A 20,751-nucleotide genomic window follows, 5' to 3' on the forward strand; every position below is an offset into this window, starting at 1 on the left:
GCAGGGCAGAGGGAAGGAAGGAGGGGTGTCCTGCGAGTCCTCAGGGAGCTGTCCATGACTCAAATTGAGGTGAAGCCACTGGGATGGGAGTAGCAATTGGGGATAGGGTGGGGGCCACCCAAGACCCTGGTCCTCTGGGTCAAGATGCCACCTCCTTGAGGGTAATGATTCTCCCCACCCTACCATGCACATCAAGCAGCAATTCCGGGTCCTGCTTTATTCAGAATTGGCAAGGACCCCCCAGCTGCTCCTTGCCCACCGGGGGCCAGGTGACTGGGGAAGCTCCAGGCCTCCCCCCCGTCCCAGCAGGGTGGAAGCGGGAGGCCGGGGTGGGTCGGGAGCCCCGGGCCACAGGGCCCGACTCAGCTGCGGCTTCTTGCTCTCCTGGAGGTGCCGCTGGACAGGCCCCCTGGGCGGTGTGGAGGCGGTGGCCACACGATGGCCAAGATTTGGGGTCTGGTGGCGGGCAGGGCCGTCACCCGCAGTCTGAAGGGGCCACGGGCAGCTGCCGGCTCAGGGGACTCCAGGTGGCCGGGGCTGGGGGCCCAGGGCTGGGCCGGGGTGGCAGGGGTGGTGGTGGGGGGCATATGGCTTGGGCGACAAGGCCAGGCAAGGCCTGCAGGGAGGCGGCCAGCGTGTCCAGGCGGCTCTCCAGGGTGGTCAGGCGGCTCTCCAGGTCTTCGTGCTGGGCGTGCAGTTCAGCCACCAGGTCATACATGACACTCTGGATCTGTAGGAGATAGGAGAGGGACAGTGAGGGAGACAGGCAGAGATTGGTGGACAGGGATGGGTTGGGAAGCCCTTGAGGGTGACCGTGAGTCTGGACTGCCTAGCACTAGCCCTATCTCTAAGCCTTGGCCTTAATCCTTACTGGACTAACCTGAATTCTAACCCTGCAGGTCTCTTGCTCAAGCCCAGGGAATGATGGCGGGAAGGGCAACGGGTGACAGACCTGGGATGCCAGAGCAAGGGCCAGCTGTCCTGAGCAGACCAAAAGGGACTGAGGGGCTAACAGGGGTATGAACTGGTCACACAGCACATCCTGGGGAGGTGTCCCCACACTTTGAAAAGACCTGACCTCCCCCAGCTTCTCCTCACCCACCAGGGCCCAGATCAGGTAAATTCCAGGCTTTCCCTGCCCCAGCAGGGCGGAGGCAGGTGACCTGAGTGGGACGAGGGGGGGGGCCTCTGACCCAGAGTTCCTTTTGGCTTTAGCTTTTTGCTCTCCTGGAGGTGCCCCTGGAAGTGCCCCCTGGGCTCCCTAACGCACAATCTACTAGTATCGGGGAGTGTTGGTTGTAGGGGCTCAGGGCAATAGCTGTGGGAGGCTGTGAGAGGACCCTGGCTCAGTTGGAACCCTGTATTCATCTGGCGAGGAGAATAGGCATTTGAGCGGGAAGGTGGAGTCCTGAGGTCCAGATCTGAGCACAGACCAGGCTATCAACAACCATCACTGACCACGACAATCAGTCATATGGCTACCACCTCAACTGTTTCCCACGGGCTGGATGGAAGAGGGAAGCGGAGGCTGCAGTGGCCCTGGATCAGGGAAGAGCCCATGAAGCAAATGCCAGCCACTGCCACCAGGTGGCAGAAGAGTGGCATTGCAGGGCCTCCAGCCAGTAGGCTGAAGGGGCTGGGCAGGGCTTAGGTGGAGGACACCCCTCAGCTGTAACCCTTACAAGGGGGTTCTGGAGGCCCTCATCTTACCCTGACACCTCAAAAACCTGGAAAATTCAATACTTCACTGGGTGGGAAAGGGGCAGGGACAGGAACCAGGTCCTCAGAGCCACACAGCTCCTTTCCTAGCTGCCTCAGAACAGGTGCCACAGCTTTGCTTGGCCCTGACCCCTCCAAGAGAGCTCTGTTGGCTTAGTGTTAAGGAAATGCTCTCCCAACACAAAGGTAAGTGGTTTGCATCCACCAGCTGCTCAGAGGTAGAAAGATGGGCAATATTCTCTTGTGAGCGCACTGCCTCTGAAAACCTGCTAGAGAGTCAGTCAGTCAGCTCTCAGATCATCTCCTATCACCAGCTCACCCCAACCCGTGTGTAGCCCTCACAGGTCACTGACCGACAGCCCTGCTTGTGTCACAGGGACCGAGGGTGACTTCTGGAAGCTTCTGTTCTAGCGCTTCCGGAAACCTCTATTCATAGTGGTCCCATGCAGAGAGGGCCTGTGTCCCCAGGGGCCCATCCCTTCCGCCTGCTGGCTCACCTTGGCCAGGTCAGCGAGCGTGTTGGCCTGGTCATTCAGCTTCCGCTGCTCCATCTTCACGCTCCGCAGCCTGTGGGTGGGGGGGAAGACACGTGGGCAGCAGGGTGAGGGGATGCTCAGAGCTGGGGTTGGGACTCCTCCATGCACACACCTGGGGTCACCTTGCCAAACATGCAGGCAGGGGGCAGGTAGGGGAGTCAGGCCCCTGAATCCCTTTCCTTCACCTAGTAAAACACATGAGGGGGGCAGCAGGATCTGGGGGTGACTCAGCCTCTCCCTATAACACCCTATTCAGGACCTTGGCCCTGAGGTGGCTCATGCTTGCCTTGAAGGCCACAGATGGCATGCCCTGAGCTCCCTTATGTGCTCCCCCAGCACCATGCACCCCAGCACCCCACCAGAGCCCCCAGAGTGCACTTACTTCTGAGCCCTGACGGGATCCGGCAGAGCAGAGAGAAACCACAAGGCAATTTTAATCTCAACAGAGCCAGCAGCACAGGTCAACCCCCTGCCCACCTCCCACCCACGCCTCCTGAGAGCAGGTGGGCCCTGAACGGGGGTGAGGTGCCACCATGCTCTGGGAGGGGGCCTAGGCTTTGAGGGTGCTAGTCCCTTGGGGACACACCTGTCTTCTCCCCTCAGTAGTTCTACCTCCAACTGGGACAACTGCAAATACCCTCATGCCCCGTGTGCCCAGAGGGGACAGGTGGAGTGGCTGAGACCTCATGAGCCCTCATGGGGTGATGGAAACTAGGCTCCGAGGTGGCGGCATTTAGCCCAGAAAACTCCAGCCATGCCGCTTACCAAGGAAGAAAGTGAGGCTCAGAGGGGTGATGGCAGCTGCAGGGTTTGAACCCTCACAGGCTATCCCATCGTTGGTCCTGGGCAGCTGCCCTTGGAGGAGGTGATGTGTCCTCCCCCTCCTGCCATCTTTTGTAGGTAAGGTGGTCTTGTGGGATTATTTGGAGAGCTCAAGCCCTGTGTGTGGTAGGCACCCAGAATGGCCCCCCGGTACCCAGCCATGAGAGGACCCCTGAGGTCTCCAGTCTGGAGAGACAACAGGACACAGACCAGGGCTGTCACAGAGTGGGACGGGAAGACCTGACAAGCCCTTTCCCAGGAACACTCTTTTCTGGTTTGTCTGGAAATCTCCAAACCCTTCAGTCCACCCCTTCAACATCCAAACCCACGTTTGTCCCTCGATCCGCCCTTTTGACTCCCCCAAACCCATGCTGAGCCCCTCAGACAACCCTCCTGGGAATCATTTCTTCACTGGATGTTAATATAATCTTCCAATCACAGGGATGCTCTGACTCAGGAACCTGCTATGCCTCCCCTGTGCCCACAGGTCAGACCTCTCATTTCCCTGGTACCATCTCATCCCTGTCTCTCTGCCTTGGCCCTGGCCATGACGTGGTATACATTTCTCTCCTTTAGTTTTTTTTTACTCAAGTCCTATTTATCCTTCAGGCCTTGGATCAAATTTGCTTGATTTTGTCAGCTATTCTTGGGGAGTAACTTTAGGGGGGCAGCAGAAGTAGGTAAGACAATTTTTATGTCAGGGCAAAGGGACACAGATAATTCAGAGAGCACGAGCTTCTCCCTGGCTCATCTAAATTCCCATCCTCTCCCCTCAGAAGAACTTCTGGAAACTTCTTTTGGGGAGAAATCCAGAGCAGGACCATATCTGTGACTTCCATGATGGGAATACCGCCCACACAAGGAATGACTGTGAAATGATAAAATAAACACGAAGGTAGAAGTGAGGTCCAGACTCAGGTCTGGAAAATACTAAGAAGAAGGTATGGGTGAGGCACCCGGTCACCCCAATCCTTTTGTAACCACACCCTGCTCTTTGAGAGGTGGCATGCCTCGGTGTGTAGGATAAATGGGGTTCCAGTCTCCCTGTTTTTTAAGGAAATGCAGGGAGTAGGGGAACAGGGTGCTAGCTTTACCAAGTGACTGGTCGGGACCATGCTTGGTGCAAGCTACTCCATCACTTTTAAAAGGCCAAGGCCGGGCTGGTTTGAAGCGCTGTTTATTTATTTTGTTGTTGTTGTTTATTTATTTATAAGGGTAACATCTACTTCATGGGACTGTTGTTAACACATAACAACAACCATTACACATAACAATAACAGTCCAATGCAGTAGGTATTATTATCCTTAGAAATAAATAAACAGGGCTTCACACTAGCCCAGCCTGGCTGTCATGACTGACAAAGTGACACTGGATTGGATTTGAAGTTTTAAAATGTGAGTGAAATCAAAAGTGCTAGCTAAAACGGAAAATAACAGATCAAAAACCTGTCAGAAACTTAAATCTCCCTCTAGGAGATTTAAGAAGGGCAGATCGCTTAACTTTCTGGGCTGAAAACAACAGTGGCCAGCTTAAAGATGGCCACTGACTGCAGCTGTCAACCTGAGCTGCTCCCCACAGACTGACGTGTGAGCCTAACACAGCGGGCTCCGCAAGGGTTCACTCCGTCTCTCCCGTAACTTTTCCTGTTTCTGGCTAGCATTTCAAATTTAAAAATGTGGGTCTGTTCCAGTTTTACTTTGTAAGCCATGACTGAACCTGTGTGAGCTAGTTTGAAGCCCTGGAAATAAATGCAAGTGTAACAGCAAAGATAATAAACATAAATGAGTTCCTTCTCTGTGGAAAAGACCAAGATTGTTAGGGGACTAGGAAACTCCGTCCCCTTGAGTTGCTTTTCAATTTAGTTGGGACAGACTCAAGATCATAATTTGGTTCTGGTGGTCTGTTATGACTGTGGTGAGAGCCTCTTTGATGTAATCATTTGTTAAAATGGGTATGTGCCTTTTACTCGATAACTTGATGAAACAGATTTCTTTAAAAGGACACAAATGATTAATATTTTAAAAAAATTCAGCTCCTGAGCTTCCTCTCTCCACAGCCTTTTCTTTTCCAGAGTTATGCTTTTTTCCTTTCCGACTAAGTTAGGGACTCCAATTCCTATACCAGCTGTTCTCCCCAATCTGGCCTCTGGCCTCCCTCCTCCCTACACTGCTTACATGGGGTCCCCTTGAACCTCAGCATCTATTATAAATGGTGCTGGGTGCAGCCTGGAAATGGGTATTAAAAAGCCCCAAAGTTACCCCAATGAATAGCCAAGGAGGAAACCCATTTGATTACATAATTCTCAGAACAAAGAGATAATCAAGATATTTGGTAATTTAATTACCCCACATGATCATGTGGATCAGGTCACTAATTTATTTCTCGTTCCCTGGCACCCAAAGCAAGAAGGGGAAGTTGCTTCATAGTTCAAAAGGTAAAAATCATTCCGGCTACTTCAGGAAAGAAAATACGCTTTCTGTCTCTTAGATTGGGCAGCTTCCATGACTTATTTGGGGCAATTGCTCTAGGCACTTTCTCTGGCCAAAACTTGGCTGACCTGTATCCTGGCCCCATCATTCCACCCAGCACAGAAGCCACCTTGTCTAGAGAGGGGCCGTGGTGGAGCTACACTGGTCTGCCTGGCCTGGCCTGTGGCTCCTCCCTCGGGCCAAGGCTGCCTCCATGCCACGTAGACACAGAAACGTGAGCGGGAAGGGGCAGGACTTACTGATGGATGGCTTGGAGGAACTTACGCTGGTGTTTCCGAACCCGGGAGTGATCTGGCTTCTTCACCAGCCTGGTGTGTTTGTAGATGAGCCACGTCTCCCTGAGAACGTTAGCAGCGGCGTTTTTCACCTGGGGCCGGGAAAGAGCAGGTCTTGAGAACAGGCACTGTACTAGGTGGATGTTATGTGCCATGGGGATGGAACCAACTCATAACTGACCCTCCAGTGGTATTCTGGAGGCAGCAACTCACACAGGAGATGACTGACCTTGGTGTTCCCTAAAAGTTCATGTCCACCCATAGTCTTAGAACATGACCTCAGTTGGAAATAAGGTTGGCAGATGGAATTAGCTAAGCTGAGGTCATATTGTTCTAGTTTATGTTGTTGTTAGGTGCTGTTGAGCTGACTCAAAGCAACTCTAAGAACAGATTGGAACTTTGCCCTATCCCAGGTTATCCCTTGGGTGGGTCATAAATCTCCAGTGGGACTGAGAATGGTAAAGACTGGGAGAATAACACAGGATAGGGCAAAATTTCAATCTGTTGTTCACAGGGTCATGGCTGAGTCTTAGGCAACTTAAAGGCACCTGACAACAGCATTAAGTCCCTGGGTGACACAGTCTGTGCTTGATGTGTAAACTAAAGCTTGGTATTTTGAGCCTACCCAGCACTGTAGAAGAGAGACCTGGCCATCTGCTTTAGTAAAGAACACAGCCAGGAAACCACTCCCTCTACCCACCCCTACCCCCATGGGGCAGTTCTGTCCAACACATGGGATCACTGCCAGATGGCACTGATTCAACAGAGGCAAATTTTAGTTTAGTTTATTTTTGGTTCAAAGTGACTGGGGTCCTTGTACAATGGCCACGTGATGATGGAGGCAGAGACTGGTGGGACCCTGCCACAAGCTATATACCAGCAAGGGCTGCTAGGGAGCCATGGCAGGGAGGGGAGAGACATCGAACAGGTTCTCTCCATCAGCACCGCTGGGAGGAACAATCTTCCTGAGCCCTCACATGTGTGTGTCTGCTGGGGCTGGACATGGGTTTTAATAATAAACATCTATCCATGGTTCTGGAGGCCAGGAGCCAGATTTGGGGTGCCAGCATGACCACCCTCTGGTGGATTGAGGGATGGTCCCCTCTTGTCTTTCCTGGCATCCTTTGACTCACAGCTGTGGCATCATTAACCTCAAACAGAGGAGTTCCCTGTTGGTCTCTTCTCTTTCATAAAGATACACTTATGTGGGATTAGGAATTGCTCCAATAGTATGATCTCATATAACCTAATATATAACATTTTCAGTGATCTTATTTCCAGACAAAGTCACGTTGATAGGAACTCGGAGTTAGATTTCCTGTTTTTAGGGGATACAACTGAATCCACATCCCCCTGTGGTCAAGTTGATTCTAACTCATTGTGACCTTATAGGACCACAGAGAAGTGCTTCAAGTGTTCCAAAGGCTGTTAATCTTTCTGGAAGCAGACAGCTGTGGAAAGCCAAATATCAGATTTAATATTAATATTTAACCAAATGCTGCATCAGAAGATGAAGGAGGCGTAGATACAAGTCAGAATTCCACCTGTAGCACCAAGGAAGACCTTGGGCTTCACAGAGGTTAAATGCCAAGGCAGACCTTGGGCATTTCCATAATTCTTAGTTTGTATTTATTAAATCCTTCCCTCCTGAGATAAGCATAAGGTAAACAATAGAGATTTGCCTTATTTACAAAAGATTTCTCTTTGTGATTTATTTTACCATGATCCTTTGTTTTTGTTTACTCCCTTTTGATTCTCTTTTGATTCTCAATAAAAACCCAGAATGGTGTAGCATAGGGACTGCAGTTCTCCCAGCTGTTAGCCCCATGCCTTCACACTTTCTTGCCTGACTTCGATTCCTGAGTGTCCCCATCTCTATCTTTTCCTTTGGTCGATGGAACATTTTGATACCCTATGACTGGAGTCAAACAGAGCGAATGTGTCTTGGAATGCGAAGGAGCAGAAGGTCCAAAGGGTAAAGTGCAACCTTTTGTAGCTGATATTACAATTACTCTATGATACAGAGATTTATTATCTCAGTGGGGAGCAACATTACAAATTCCCACTATTTTGACTCCAGCAAAAAAAAAAAAAAAAAAGATGCTAAATATGAATTATATTCCAGAAAGACAGGAAAAAAGAAACAAGGATTCACTAGTTTTCAAAAGCCTAAATCTAATCTATCATGGGAAGGATTAGGATACCCAAATTTATAATGAGGGCCATTGTTCCTCATTATAATCTCCCCTTAACTTGGCTAACAGATAAACCAAACTGGGTGGTGCAGTGGCCCTTAACTAGAGAGAAATTAGAGGTTTGGGAACAATTTATTCAAGAATAATATCTAGCCTGTCATATAGAAGAAACCACTAGTCCTTGGAATTCTCCAGTGTTTTTAATAAAAAAGAAATAAGGTATATGGAGAATGATAACTGATTTAAAGAAAATTAATGAAGTAATACAGCCTATGGGTGCTTTACAACCTGGACAGCCTCTTCCCTCTATGATACCTGAGGGATGTCCAATTATTGTTATTGTTCTTAAAGATTTTTTTAAAAATATTATATTGCAAACTAAAGACAGAGAAAAACTTGCTTTTACTATTCTCACTATTAATAATCATAAACCTTCTAAAAGACTTCTTTGGAAAGTTCTCCCCCAAAGAATGTTGAACAGTCTGAATATGTGCCAGTACTTTATAAATCAGCCATTAGCGCTTTTAAGAAAATTATTTCCTCATTCTTTAATTATTCATTATATGGATGATAAATTTGTCAGGCCAGACCAAGGTCAAAGGGAGAACAAAGGATTCAAAGAATATCAACATGTCAGCAAAGGAGGTGAACAGCCTCACCCATCTGACCAAACTACCATGGCGGGCCCCTCTCTTCTCTACCTAGAAGACCACCCACCTGGATAAACCAAAATGGAATGTCCCCCCCTTCCCCCCCCCAAAGACCCTTAGTATAAAAACTTGCCCGAATGAACCTTAAGGCATGGTATTTCCCTGGTCTGTCTCTCTGCCTATCTCTCTCTGCAGACCAAGGAATCCTGCCTGGGAGCCTCCTTAATAAAGTTTCTTTAGCTTTCTTTCTTTCTCTGGTCCCTTCCTTGAGTCCTTGGCCTTATGTCCAGTGCGAAGACCTAACAATATTGTTTTCTCGTTCTGATTCGAATACATTGCAATCTTCATATATAATAAGTCTACAGAAATCTTTCAGGAATATGGATTACAAGTAGCAACTGAGAAAATACAAACCACTGAACCTTATAAATACTTAGGATCCCTATTAGAAAGATCAGAGTATTCTTCAAAAAATACAAAGAGACACTTTGCATATTCTAAATTATTATAAAAAATTATTGGGTGATATTTTGGTTATGACCTAGTCTAGGTATTTCTACATATCAATTACAAAATTTATTCCAAATCTTAGAAGGTCCTTCTTAAAAGCTCTAGAAAACTTATGCCTGAAGGAGAAAAGGAATTAAAAATTATAGGATACATGAAGCTCAAGATCACATAGATTTAAATAAGCCTGTAAAACTGATTGTTATTCATCCATTACACTCTCCCACTGGAATATTACATTAAAAAATAAAATTATTGAATGGGTATTTTTGGGAAATAAGTGTAATAAAAAATTAGTTTCATATAGTGAAATAAAAATCTGTGATCACATCCATATAGGTTGGTTGAGACTATGTCAATTAATGGCTGCTGACGCAGAGTAAATTATAGTCCCTTTCACATATTCACAGATCAATAATTTATAGAAAAGATCAGACTATTGTCAGGAAGCTTTTGCAAATTATATAGGAAAAATCTCTAATACTTATCCCTTAGATAAACAACTACAATTTCTAAAACAGACTAATTGGATACTACCAATGAAAGTAAAAACCTCATTTTTGCAAGCAGATATTTATACAGAAGCAAATAAGATGGGTTATGCAGGTTATACTAATGGTAAAGGCAATAAAATAGTTAAAACTAACTTGACTTCAGTTCAACAGGATGAATTATATGCTATTATTATGTTACTGCAACATAACAATTTTCCTTTGAATATAGTCATTGAAATATATGCTGAATTTACTGTTAGAAACATAGAAACAGTATATATTCCTTCTCAAGATACTAATATTAGTATGTTATTTACTATGCTACAAGTTTTAATTCATCAACAAGATAGATATATATATATATAGATATATATATATATATATCTCACTCATATTTGAGCTCATTCTGGACTTCCAGGAAAGCTAGAGAAATGATACAAAGATGTCCTCAGTGCTGTTCCATTTATGTGCCACCTTATGAAAAAGGAGTCAATCCTAGAGGTGACAGATGAACTGTATTATGGCAAATGGATGTTACTCATATTCCATCATTTTGGAAGTTACAGTATGTTCACCATACTATTGATACTTTTTCAAGCTTTCAATGGGTCAGTGCTTTGTCAGAAGAAAAATCAGAGTATGTAATTCAACATTTAATTGAAACTTTTAATGTGATGGATCTTCCATCAAGTATTAAAACTGATAATGTTCCTGCTTATATTTCTAAGAAAACACAAGAATTACTCAAAAAATGGAACAATAATCTCAAAAAATGGAACAATAATCTCAAAAAATGGAACAATAATCTTATTACAAGTATTTCTTATAACCCTCAAGGCCAACCTATAATAGAAAGAGCTAATTTGACTTTACAGATTATGCTGAAGAAAAACAAAAGGGGGAATATGGGATAGGATGAATGGCATCTCCTCTAACTATTAAAAATAAAAAGCCTTATTTACATTAAATTTTTAAGTGGTAATGAAAAAGGAGAAACTCCAGCTAAAAGATATTGGATATTATAATCATCTGAAGAATTAAATCAGCCTATTTATTTTAGGGAAATTCTAACTAACGAATGGAAAAAGGGATTTGTTATTAGGTGGGGTCAAGGATTTGCTTATGTCTCTAAAGGCTCAGAAACATTGTGAGTTCCCTTCTGAAATGTGAAATCCTGAGATGAGTTGAAAGAGGCCACACTACTACGAGGACAGAGTTGCGGAATGGATGGGTTTGATGACACTGGAGCAGTGCCAAACACAGGAACCAATACCAGAGACTAAAAAAGGCTGATATACCTACATAGGGCCAGATAAATAAGTTAATAATAGAAGGGGGAAAAAGTATTACAGAAAACAGGAAAATCAGTATCTGCTGAACATTTGTTTTTACCTATGCTTGCTGTTATGAGGTAGGTAGGAATGGCAGGTAATGCTAGCTATTGGGCATATATTCTTAACACTCCATTATCGAAAGTAGTTCATTAGTTTGATGCTCCAATACCTATTTATAATAAAGATAATCAGTGGCTTTCAGGCCCCCAGGAATAGGGACCTGTTTCAGACTGAGGGTAAAGTAATAATGAGACAGATAGCCAAGAATGAGATGGGAGTAAACACAGAGGGCCAGCATTTCCGATGACTGAAGCTCTCAAAGCCATGCCTCTCTGTGTATTTATTGAGAATCATCAGGAAGGTAAACAAAGGAAAATGACAAGGGAATAGAAAACAAAAACAAAGGATCAGGGGGAAGTCTTTTGCAGATGAGGCGGAGTTCATCTCTATTGTTTACCTTATGCTAATCTCTGTTCTGCATATAGGTTCTCTATGAGGAGAAATGTGGGGTCAAGATTGGTGGACAATTTATCAACAATCTGCGTTATGCAGATGATACAACCCTGCCTGCTGAAACCGAAGAGGACCTGAAGCACCTGCTGCAGAGGGTCAAGGACTGCAGCCTACAATATGGATTGAGGCTCAATGTCAAGAAGACAAAGATTCTCACCACTGGACCAGTTGGAAGCATCAGGATGGATGGTGAAGAGATTGAGATTGTACACAGCTTTAGTTTGCTTGGCTCCACAGTCAACACTCTTGGCACCAGCAGCCAGGAAATTAAAAGGCGCATTGCCAGGGGAAAGTCTGCTGTTAGGGACCTCTCCAAAGTACTGAAGAGCAGTGGTGTCTCTCTGGAGACTAAGGTGCATTTGATACAGGCCATGGTCTTCACAATCACTTGTTATGCACCAGAGAGTTGGACAATGACCAAGGAGGACAGAAGGAGAATTGATGCCTTTGAGCTGTGATGCTGGAGAAGAGTATTGAGAGTACCATGTACTGCTAGGAAAACAAACAGATTTGTCCTGGGAAGGGTTAAACCGGGGTGGCTCCTTGGAGGCAAGGATTCTGAGGCTCCGTGAGGAGAGACCGGTCCTTGGAGAAGGACATCATGCTTGGGACGGTGGAGGGACAGCGCAGGAGGGGAAGGCCCTCTATGAGGTGGAATGATTCAGTGACTGGGATAATCAGGATGGGAGTGTCAGAGACCGTGCGAAATTGGCACAGGACAGAGCAGAGTTTAGGGCTGTTGTACATAGGGTCGCTATGCGTTGCAAGCGACTCGATGGCACATAACAACATGCTAATCTCAGGAGGGCGGGATTCAGTAAATACAAACTAAGACTCTTAAGGAATGGCTTAGTGCCTCAGTGTGAACTCCAGCTTGTATTACGCCTCCCTTATATCCTGCTACAGCATTTGGTTTATCATTAATATGAAATTTGATACTTGGCTTCCCACAGAGACCCCATAAACCTAATTAAGAAGAAATTACTATTTCTAACTGTAGTATAGGCTTCCTTTCTCCCAGCTGTTAGCCCCCTGCCTTTACGCTTTCTAGCCTGATCTCCATTCCTGAATGTCCCCAGCTCTGTCGTTTCCTTTGGTCAACAACAGATGGCCACATCTTTCAACCGCAGACTGTTGGGTTCAATCTGACAACCTATTGTTTGGCAGTAAGTCATTTAACCACTCTGCTACCAGAGCTACACATTCAATCCAAGTACCTTACATTTGAACTTCCAGTCTCTACAACTAGCACAGGCAGTCAGGAAATCAGGAGATGTATTGCACTAAACAAGACTGCGGTTAGAGACCTCTCCAAATTATTGAGGAGTTATAAGTTTGAAGACTAAAGTGCATCTGATTCATGCCATAGTCTTTCCAATCACTTGCTATGCATCTGAAATCTGAACAATAAATAGGGATGATAGAAGAATCAATGTCTTTGAGCTGCGGTGTTGGAGAAGAGCACTGAACATCCCATGGACGGCCAAGAGAATGAACAGATATGTCTTGGAGAGGGTGCAGCCAGAGTGCTCTCTGGAGGCAAGAATGATGAGGCTTTGCCTCACAGTTCTTGGAGAAGGACATGATGCTTGGAAGGGTAGAGAGTTGGCAAAGGAGAGGAAGACCCTTGACCAGGTGGATTGACATGGTGACTACCGCAATGGACTCTAATGTGTCAGGAAGTGTGAAGATGGCACAGGAAAGGACAGCATTTAGAGCTGTTGGTCACAGGGTCGCTACGAGTTGCACTCAACTTGACAGCACCTAACAACAACAATGACTATAAGAGAGGGAGAGAAGAAAAAATTCTTTAAGTCATCCAGTGTGTGTAATAATTAGTTACGGCAGTTCGAGTAAACATGAAACCCCAGAAAGCATCAGAAATCTCTGGAAACTGTCAGAGGAGCCCCATGCCTGAGCAGGCTGGACTGTCTGAACGTCTATACGTGTGTGGTGGGTGTGTTCCTAACAGTTCAGCTCACCATGGGCCAGTGCTGTGTGCATGTAAATTCTGTGAATCTGACACATGACTATCACCCTTATTTTGTACCTGGTGAAACAGGCACAAGCCAGTCAAGCTACTCCCTCCATGCCTTACACACAGGAATTCCATGACTCTGCTTCCCCATTTGTATTCAGGAAACCAAGGCAGTGGCTCTGGCCTCAGTGTCCCTCGCTATATGACTACACTTGGGTATTTGTGCCTGTCCAGAAGGCGCCGGGCTGTCTGAGTCTCTCTGTGGATGGCATCAGCATGCCCAGTGTGTACAGAGGGAAGGCAGTGGGGTTCACCCCTGCGGACCAGAGAATGGATCCTTACCCGCTTGTTGAGCTGTGTGTCCATCATGAAGTTGTGGACGTGCTTCTCAGCCTTGGTGAGCTCCAGCTTCCGGGCTACCACAGCCACCACGAGCGCTGTGCAGCCAGCCCCCTGAATGCAGAGGAGAGGGCACTTCAATGTCCTGCCAAGTGCTCCTCCCAGGCCACAGGTAAGACACCCCCTCCTCCAGGAAGCCTGCTCTGATTCTGACACCTGGACTTTCAATATGAACTGAACGGGGTCCTTCCAAAATGTGCTACGAATTCTAACGCCTATACCTGTGGAGAGGAAGTTCTGAAGGTATCGGGGTTAAGAATTAGTCTGCTCTTTTTGATTAGCAGCTGCACCCTTTAACCACTGTGCCTAGGGCTTCCTCATAGGAGATACATGCTTTTTCCTCAACATCATTGATCACCCTTGGCAAATTCACAGTGGTATTCATGCCTCCATGTCATTTGACATTTTTCAGTCCACATCATATTAAGGGAGCTCTGGTAGCTTTGTGGTAAAGAGCTGTGTTGTCATCCCAAAGGCATGCAGCTCAAATTCACTTACTCCATTAAAAAAAAAATTAGTCTGCTAAGCTGAAGTTTAGTGGTTCAAATCCACCAGCCATTCATTCCACACAAGACATGTCAGTGAGCTCTGTCAAGATTACAGTCTAGGGAGGCCTGTGGGGCTCTTTCCTTCAGGGTTACTATGAGTCGGATAGCCATGGCAGGTCAGTTTTAAACCTGTGGATGAGGGGCTCTGGCGGGGGAATGGCCAAGCTCTCAGCTGCTAACCAAAAAGTTTCAAACCAACCAGTGCTTCTGACAAAGAAAACGCCTAACAACCTGTTCCCGTAAAGATACCAAAAAGCTAACCTACTGCTATTGTCTTTAGAAGCAAAAGGGCCTGAGGAAAATGAGTGACAAGATCTGAGACAAGGGTTTTCTCTGGGAGTCGACAGAGAGACTTCAGAGTCCTAGCTTCCCCAGCAGTGAGAAAATAACTTTATGTTCATTATTGCCACCCTGTGTGGTATTTTTGTTACAGCAGCATTAGGTAACTAAGATCTTTGATGCCCATCACACAGGCAGCTTCCCTCTGTCAGGCACCCATAGTCTGGCCCCTCCTGGCGTCCCTGGAGCCCCCCTCACCATGATTCCAGTGAGCAGGCACACGCCCTTCCCACAGTAGGTGTGGGGCACCATGTCGCCATAGCCGATGGAAAGGAAGGTGATGGAAATGAGCCACATGGCCCCCAGGAAGTTGCTGGTCACCTCCTGCTTGTCGTGGTACCTGGGGGAGCCAGGAAAGGGGTAGTCAATCCATGTTGACTCTGCCTTCACACCCCCCGGGGTTGGGGCCAGGACATCAGGGAGATCTGTCTCATGGGGTAGGGATGTGACAGCGGGAATGGACCGGTCTAGGGAATCAAGGTGAGAAAGGGCACTCCAAGGTGGAGTGGGGTGGGTAGTCCCAGGGTAGTCTTCTTTTGGGCAGCCCCATATTCCTGGGGTACTTACACCCACCTCCCCAAAATTCCTCCCACCCTCTCCCTCTATCAGACTCCCAAGATGCTGCCCAAAACATTTGGCTCTGGTTATGGGGCTCAGAGGAGCCTGGATAGAGAATCCCACTACCCTTCCTGCACAGACAGACAGAGACAAACGGTGACATGGGTGGCCAGACGTGCCAAAAGCGGCAGGGAGTGAAGGCGCAGAGACGAGGAGGAGTCCAGTCAGACATCGGGAAGGACTTCCCTACCCAGGGAGGCCCAGACAAGAAGACATGGGAAGCAGAGGCTGAAGAACCTGGAACTTGGAGAAGGAGGGTAGCTGGGTGTACAGCACACCCTGCACCTTAATCCCCCTGAGGGCTGGGTGGGTGCATGTCCTGGGTACCAGGAGAGGCCCAGGACTCTATTTTTGAGATCAAGGTGGGCAAGCCCAAAGGCCCCAGGGGAAATGGTGTCATCTTGGCTACAGAGACAAGGACTCGCCTCTTGGGACCCTGTGTGCTCTGAGCTAGGTCGAAGAATGACAGGAAGGTTTGTTCCAGTGTGGCCCCTGCCCACAAAGGCCCCTGGGCAGCTGCCCAGGGAGCCCAGACTGGCCAGGGGGTATTGGGGGACAAGTGACCTACTGGCCAGCAGAGTCCAATGGTGGGAGACACAGAAAGGACAGAGGGAGCTGGCAATGGGGACTGTGCCAGGGGTAAGAGCTCAAAATGTAGCAGAGGTGGCCAAATCCAGCAGTCAGTGGAAGCCCTCCAGCTGGTCTGCTACTTGAGGTCCACACTTTTGGGGGAGTCAGATGTCACTACAATGCTTTTTGGCAGCTCACTGGGAGGAGGCCATGGGCTGGATGCTGTTTCACACCAAGACACTAGAGACCAGCAGGGGCTCTGGTGGGGGCTGCCCGGGGGGGGGGCAGCGTGGGCATGCAGGAGGCAGGGGCAGCGCGGACGAGAACCGCAGGGGCAGAGCAAGGCAGGTAGGACTTCAAGCATCACGGGGCTCAGAATTTAGGATTGGCTGCCCGCGTCCCTGCCCATGCCCACCAACGTGGTGGCCTGGCCTGGAACCATAGTGATGTCCTCTAAGCATGACCTCTACCTTGTCCCGCCCTGTTGGGGGGAGGGGTGGGCACATATTAGGATGTAAAGAGATCCTAACTCTCAGACTCCAGGTTGTCTGTCTGTGAAACCAGTATTAGGTGAGGGGGAGCCTGCAGGAGGAGCTGGGGTGAGCCAACCCCAGGGACCCCCAGAACCTCAGTGTCAGTACTACCTGCCTCAGCCCCTTCCCTAGTGAGATCCTCTCCCCACAAGTCACCCCGTGCCCTGAGTGGCTGGGCTGCACATGCCACACTTTACAGCCCAAGAGGAGGAATGTTTCTAGAATAAGCTCTTGGGGACCCGTTTGCTTCTCAGTTTCCTCATCTATAAGCTGCGTCTGCTCAGAACCAACTCTGATGGGCCCTGAAGTGAGGCCAGACTCATTCAGCCTCAAACCCCATCATCTGCGGGAGAGGACTAGGGTCTCCCTATGTAGTTAGAAGACCAATAAGACCCTAAGCCCGTGGGGAAATACTGACTCTGTCCTCCTCTCTTGGAGGCTCAGTGGGACACAGCACCTGGAGCAGCTTGCCTTCTGCCATCCAGACTGAGCCCCCAGACCTAGGCCTGGTGTGCCGGGATCCCTTCAGCCCCCAGCCTCAGGTGGTCCAGCCCCACCTCCCTCTGCGGCAGCTAATCTTAAATTCCTGGCGGGCAGGGCAGCAGCTCTGCACACAGCTGAGGTGGGACTCACATGTTTTCCCTACATCCGCGGCGGGCAGGGGGAGAAGGAGAGCAGGTTACTCGTGGGAGCTGGGAGGGTCTTTCCCCTTTCTGCTGCCCAGGCCAGAGGTCAGAAGCTATCCCCCAGGTTGGAGGGCCTAGGGGTGAGGGAGGAAGGACTAGGGCCCCAGAGGGAGGTAAGGGGGAGAGTAGCTGGGGCCACAAGGGACAGAAATGATGGCTCCTGGGTCCCCAAGATCTTGGGCTAGCACAAGGCCACAGAGGTTATAGGTCATGAACACAGAAGCAATGGTTGGGAGAGCTCAGGGTCCCCAGGGTTATGGGGCTAAGCAGGGGGTCTCAGGGGTCCCAGGGTCAGGAAGGTTGAGATGATGACCCCAGGGTCCCCGAGGTCACGGCTGGACAAGAGGGTCACTAGTGTCCTGGGGTCAGGGAGATGGAGCCTCAGCTCTGAGGTCCCTGAGGTCATGGGCTACATATGGTTCTCTGCTGCCCCAGGTCAGGGTGCGCCATGCCCCCAAGGTCCACAGGGACCACAGGGATCCTGGGTCTGGGTGACAGATGGTGACCAGGGCAGCCCTGGGTCCCTGGGGTCAGGGCGCCGGAGCGACCACGCACCTCTCGCAGACGCGCACGGTCCAGGCGGCAACAACCCAGGACGAGATGCTGAAGACAAGCAGCACGGTGCCCGGGCAGATGGTCATGAGCGTCTTCATGACGAAGCGCGTGTTGAAGGTCACCTTGTTGAGCGCCCCGATGCTGCGGCTCGAGGCGTCCGTGAAGATCTTGCTGTGCAGCAGCATGACGCGGCCCAGCAGGTAGAGGCGCAGGAACATGGGGATGGACAGCAGCACGTCCACGTCCGCCTCGGCCTCCGACGGCGCGTATGTGAAGGCCAGCCGTGCCGTCCACGTGAAGCGGTAGTGGCCGGGCACCGGGTGCACGGCGCACACCACCAGCTCCAGCGAGATGAGCAGCACCCGCTCGCAGGTCATCGCGATGCGCCAGTCGTCGGCCCCGTTGTCCACCATGAACAGCTGCAGGGCCGAGCGGGCAGCAGGTGGGCCTCAGCCCCACTGCCCCCAGGGGCCTCGATTCGTTCCCAGCCCAGCTGTATCTATCATGAGACGCACCCTACTTCCTGGGTCACAATTCAAACCTAAGAGCCCTTAGCTGCTTTTCTCAAAGTGTTATACAAACATGTGTCATGTGACCCGGCCTTGTTGGCCCTGAGGGACTCAGCTGCTGGTCCTTGGATCACAGGACCCCAGTCCCAGGAGACTACAAGATCAACTGGCATAACATAGCCCACAAACACAATGTTCTACATCTTGCTTAGGAAAGTAGCAACTGGGGTTTTAAAAAGTTTGCAAACAACCATCTACTGGTCTCTCCCAGCGGGAAGAAAAACAAAAATGGATGGAAACAATAAATTCTTACATCCTCACAATGGGATATTACACATGATTAAAAATCAGTGAACTTGAACACAACATGGATGAATCTGGAAGACATTGTTTTTATGTGCTGTTGCACTTGCAATTCATAATGGCCTTATGTACAACAGCTCTGAACCCTGCTCTATCCTATGCCAACCTCACTATCCCTGACACACCTTATTTCCATTACCCTAGTCACTGAGTCAATCCATCTCCTCCATGGTCTTCCTCTCTTGTGCTGTTCCTTCACACTCCCAAGCTTTATGTTTGTCTCCAAGGACTGGTCCCTCCTTGCAACACGCCCAAATTATTTCAGACGGAGCTTCCGAATCCTTGCCTCCAAGGATGAACCTGGTTTTTGCCTCGCCAGAACAAACCTGTTTGTTCTCCTAGCCATCCATGGTATATTCTATACTCTTGTCCAGCACCACAGCTCAAAGACATCAATTCTCCTTCTATCATCCCTAGTCATTGTCCAACTTTCTGATTCATAACAAGTAATTGCAAAGACTATGGCCTGGACCAGGAGCACCTTAGTCTCCAGACTGACATCATCACTCTGCAGTACTCTGGAAAGGTCCCTGACAGTAAATTTGTCTTTTGATTTCCTAGCTGCTGGTACCAAGAGTGCTGATGGTGGAGCCAAGCAACCTGAAGCTGTTAACAATCTCAATCTCTTCACTCCCTATCATGATGCTGCCAATCAGCCTAGTGGTTAAGAGTATTTGTATGCAAGACATTATGCTAAGTGATATATCTCAGTCACAAAAGGACAAACACTGCATACGGCCACTGTAACAAAAATAGGATGGACATGGGAGAGGAGGAGAGTAAGGTAAGACTACGAATATAATGGACACTACACTAGGATGCTGGAGGAATTTGAAGCTGCACTAAAGGAATTGGTAAAAATAAGGCCCCAGGAATGGAATACCAACTGATTTATTTCAATTAACAGATGCAGCCCTGAATATGCTCACCAGTCTATGCCAGGAAATTTGGAGACAGCTATATGGCCAATGGATAAGAAGAGGTCCAAATTTTTCCCATTCTCAAGAAAGTGTGATCCAACAGAATGTGGAAACTATCAGATATCATTAATATCACATACAAGCAAAATACTGCTGAAGACCATTAAAAAATGGCTAGAACAGTACATAGATAGTGAACTGCCAGATGTTCAAGCAGGATTTAGAAAAGGCCATGACACCAGGGAAATCATCGCTGATGTCAGAAGGACCCTGGCTGAAATAAAGAACACCAGAAGAATATATATTTATGCTTTATTGACTATGCAAAGGCATTTCACTGTGTCGATCATAAGTTATGGCTGACATTGAGAAGAATGGGAATCTCAGAGCGCTTAATTGTGCTCATCACAGACCATGGACAGCCATGAGAATTAACAGATAGGTCTTGGCGAGGATGCAGCCAGAGTGCTCTCTGGAGTGTCACAAAGTGTGAGGATGGCACAGGACAGGACTGGGTTCAGATATTTTGTTCATAGGGTTGCTATGAGTTGTACTCGACTTGATAGCACCTAACAACAACAACAACATTCACTGTTTGTGGGAATGTAAAATGGTACAACCACTATGGAAGGCAGTATGGCGCTTTCTCAAAAAGTTGCAAATAGAAATACCACATGACCCAGCAATTCCACTACTGTGAATATACCCTAAAGAAACCAGAACTGCCACCCAAGCAGATATACGCATGTCTATATTTATTGCTGCGTTATTCACAATAGCAAAGAGACAGAAACAACCCAAGTGCCCATCAACAAAATGGACAGAGAAACTGTGGTATATTCACACAATGGAATACTATGCAGCCTTGAAAAACAAGGAAACCATGAAACAGTATACAAAATGGGTGATCCTGGAGGATGTTACGCTGAGTGAACTATCTCAGTCACACAATGACAAATACTGCATAGTGCCACTGTTATAAAACAGGACTGACATTGGGGGTTGGGGAGAAACTAAGAAAAGAGGGGATAAATAATGAACATTGTATTGAAACAGATGAGGAAAAGAACTATTTAAAAGGAATATATTATTAGGTATTATTTGCATGACAACAGTCCAGAACAAGAGGTACATGGCAAAGTGGACTGGGGGGTGGAGGAGGAAGGAAATTGTGCAACAATAAAATAATTTTTTTTAA

General features: G+C 48.0%; 1 protein-coding gene across 1 annotated transcript in view; it reads right to left on the reverse strand.

Moving 5' to 3' along the window:
* Positions 1–437: 437 nt before the first annotated feature.
* KCNN1 (potassium intermediate/small conductance calcium-activated channel, subfamily N, member 1) overlaps positions 438–20,751 on the reverse strand; it is a 33,147-nt gene continuing 12,833 nt past the window's right edge. Inside the window, exons 3-9 of the mRNA XM_006898255.1 lie at positions 17,762–18,180; positions 14,998–15,139; positions 13,856–13,966; positions 5,807–5,934; positions 2,638–2,646; positions 2,217–2,286; positions 438–730 (exon numbers count right to left, since the gene is read on the reverse strand). Of these exons, the coding sequence (XP_006898317.1) occupies positions 476–730; positions 2,217–2,286; positions 2,638–2,646; positions 5,807–5,934; positions 13,856–13,966; positions 14,998–15,139; positions 17,762–18,180 (1,134 nt within the window). The 3' untranslated portion in view covers positions 438–475. The remainder of the gene's footprint in view (positions 731–2,216; positions 2,287–2,637; positions 2,647–5,806; positions 5,935–13,855; positions 13,967–14,997; positions 15,140–17,761; positions 18,181–20,751) is intronic.

The sequence above is a fragment of the Elephantulus edwardii genome, unplaced genomic scaffold, assembly GCF_000299155.1.
Source record: "Elephantulus edwardii isolate Elephantulus edwardi_28Jun2011 unplaced genomic scaffold, EleEdw1.0 scaffold00226, whole genome shotgun sequence".
In the NCBI taxonomy this organism is placed as follows: Eukaryota; Metazoa; Chordata; class Mammalia; order Macroscelidea; family Macroscelididae; genus Elephantulus; species Elephantulus edwardii.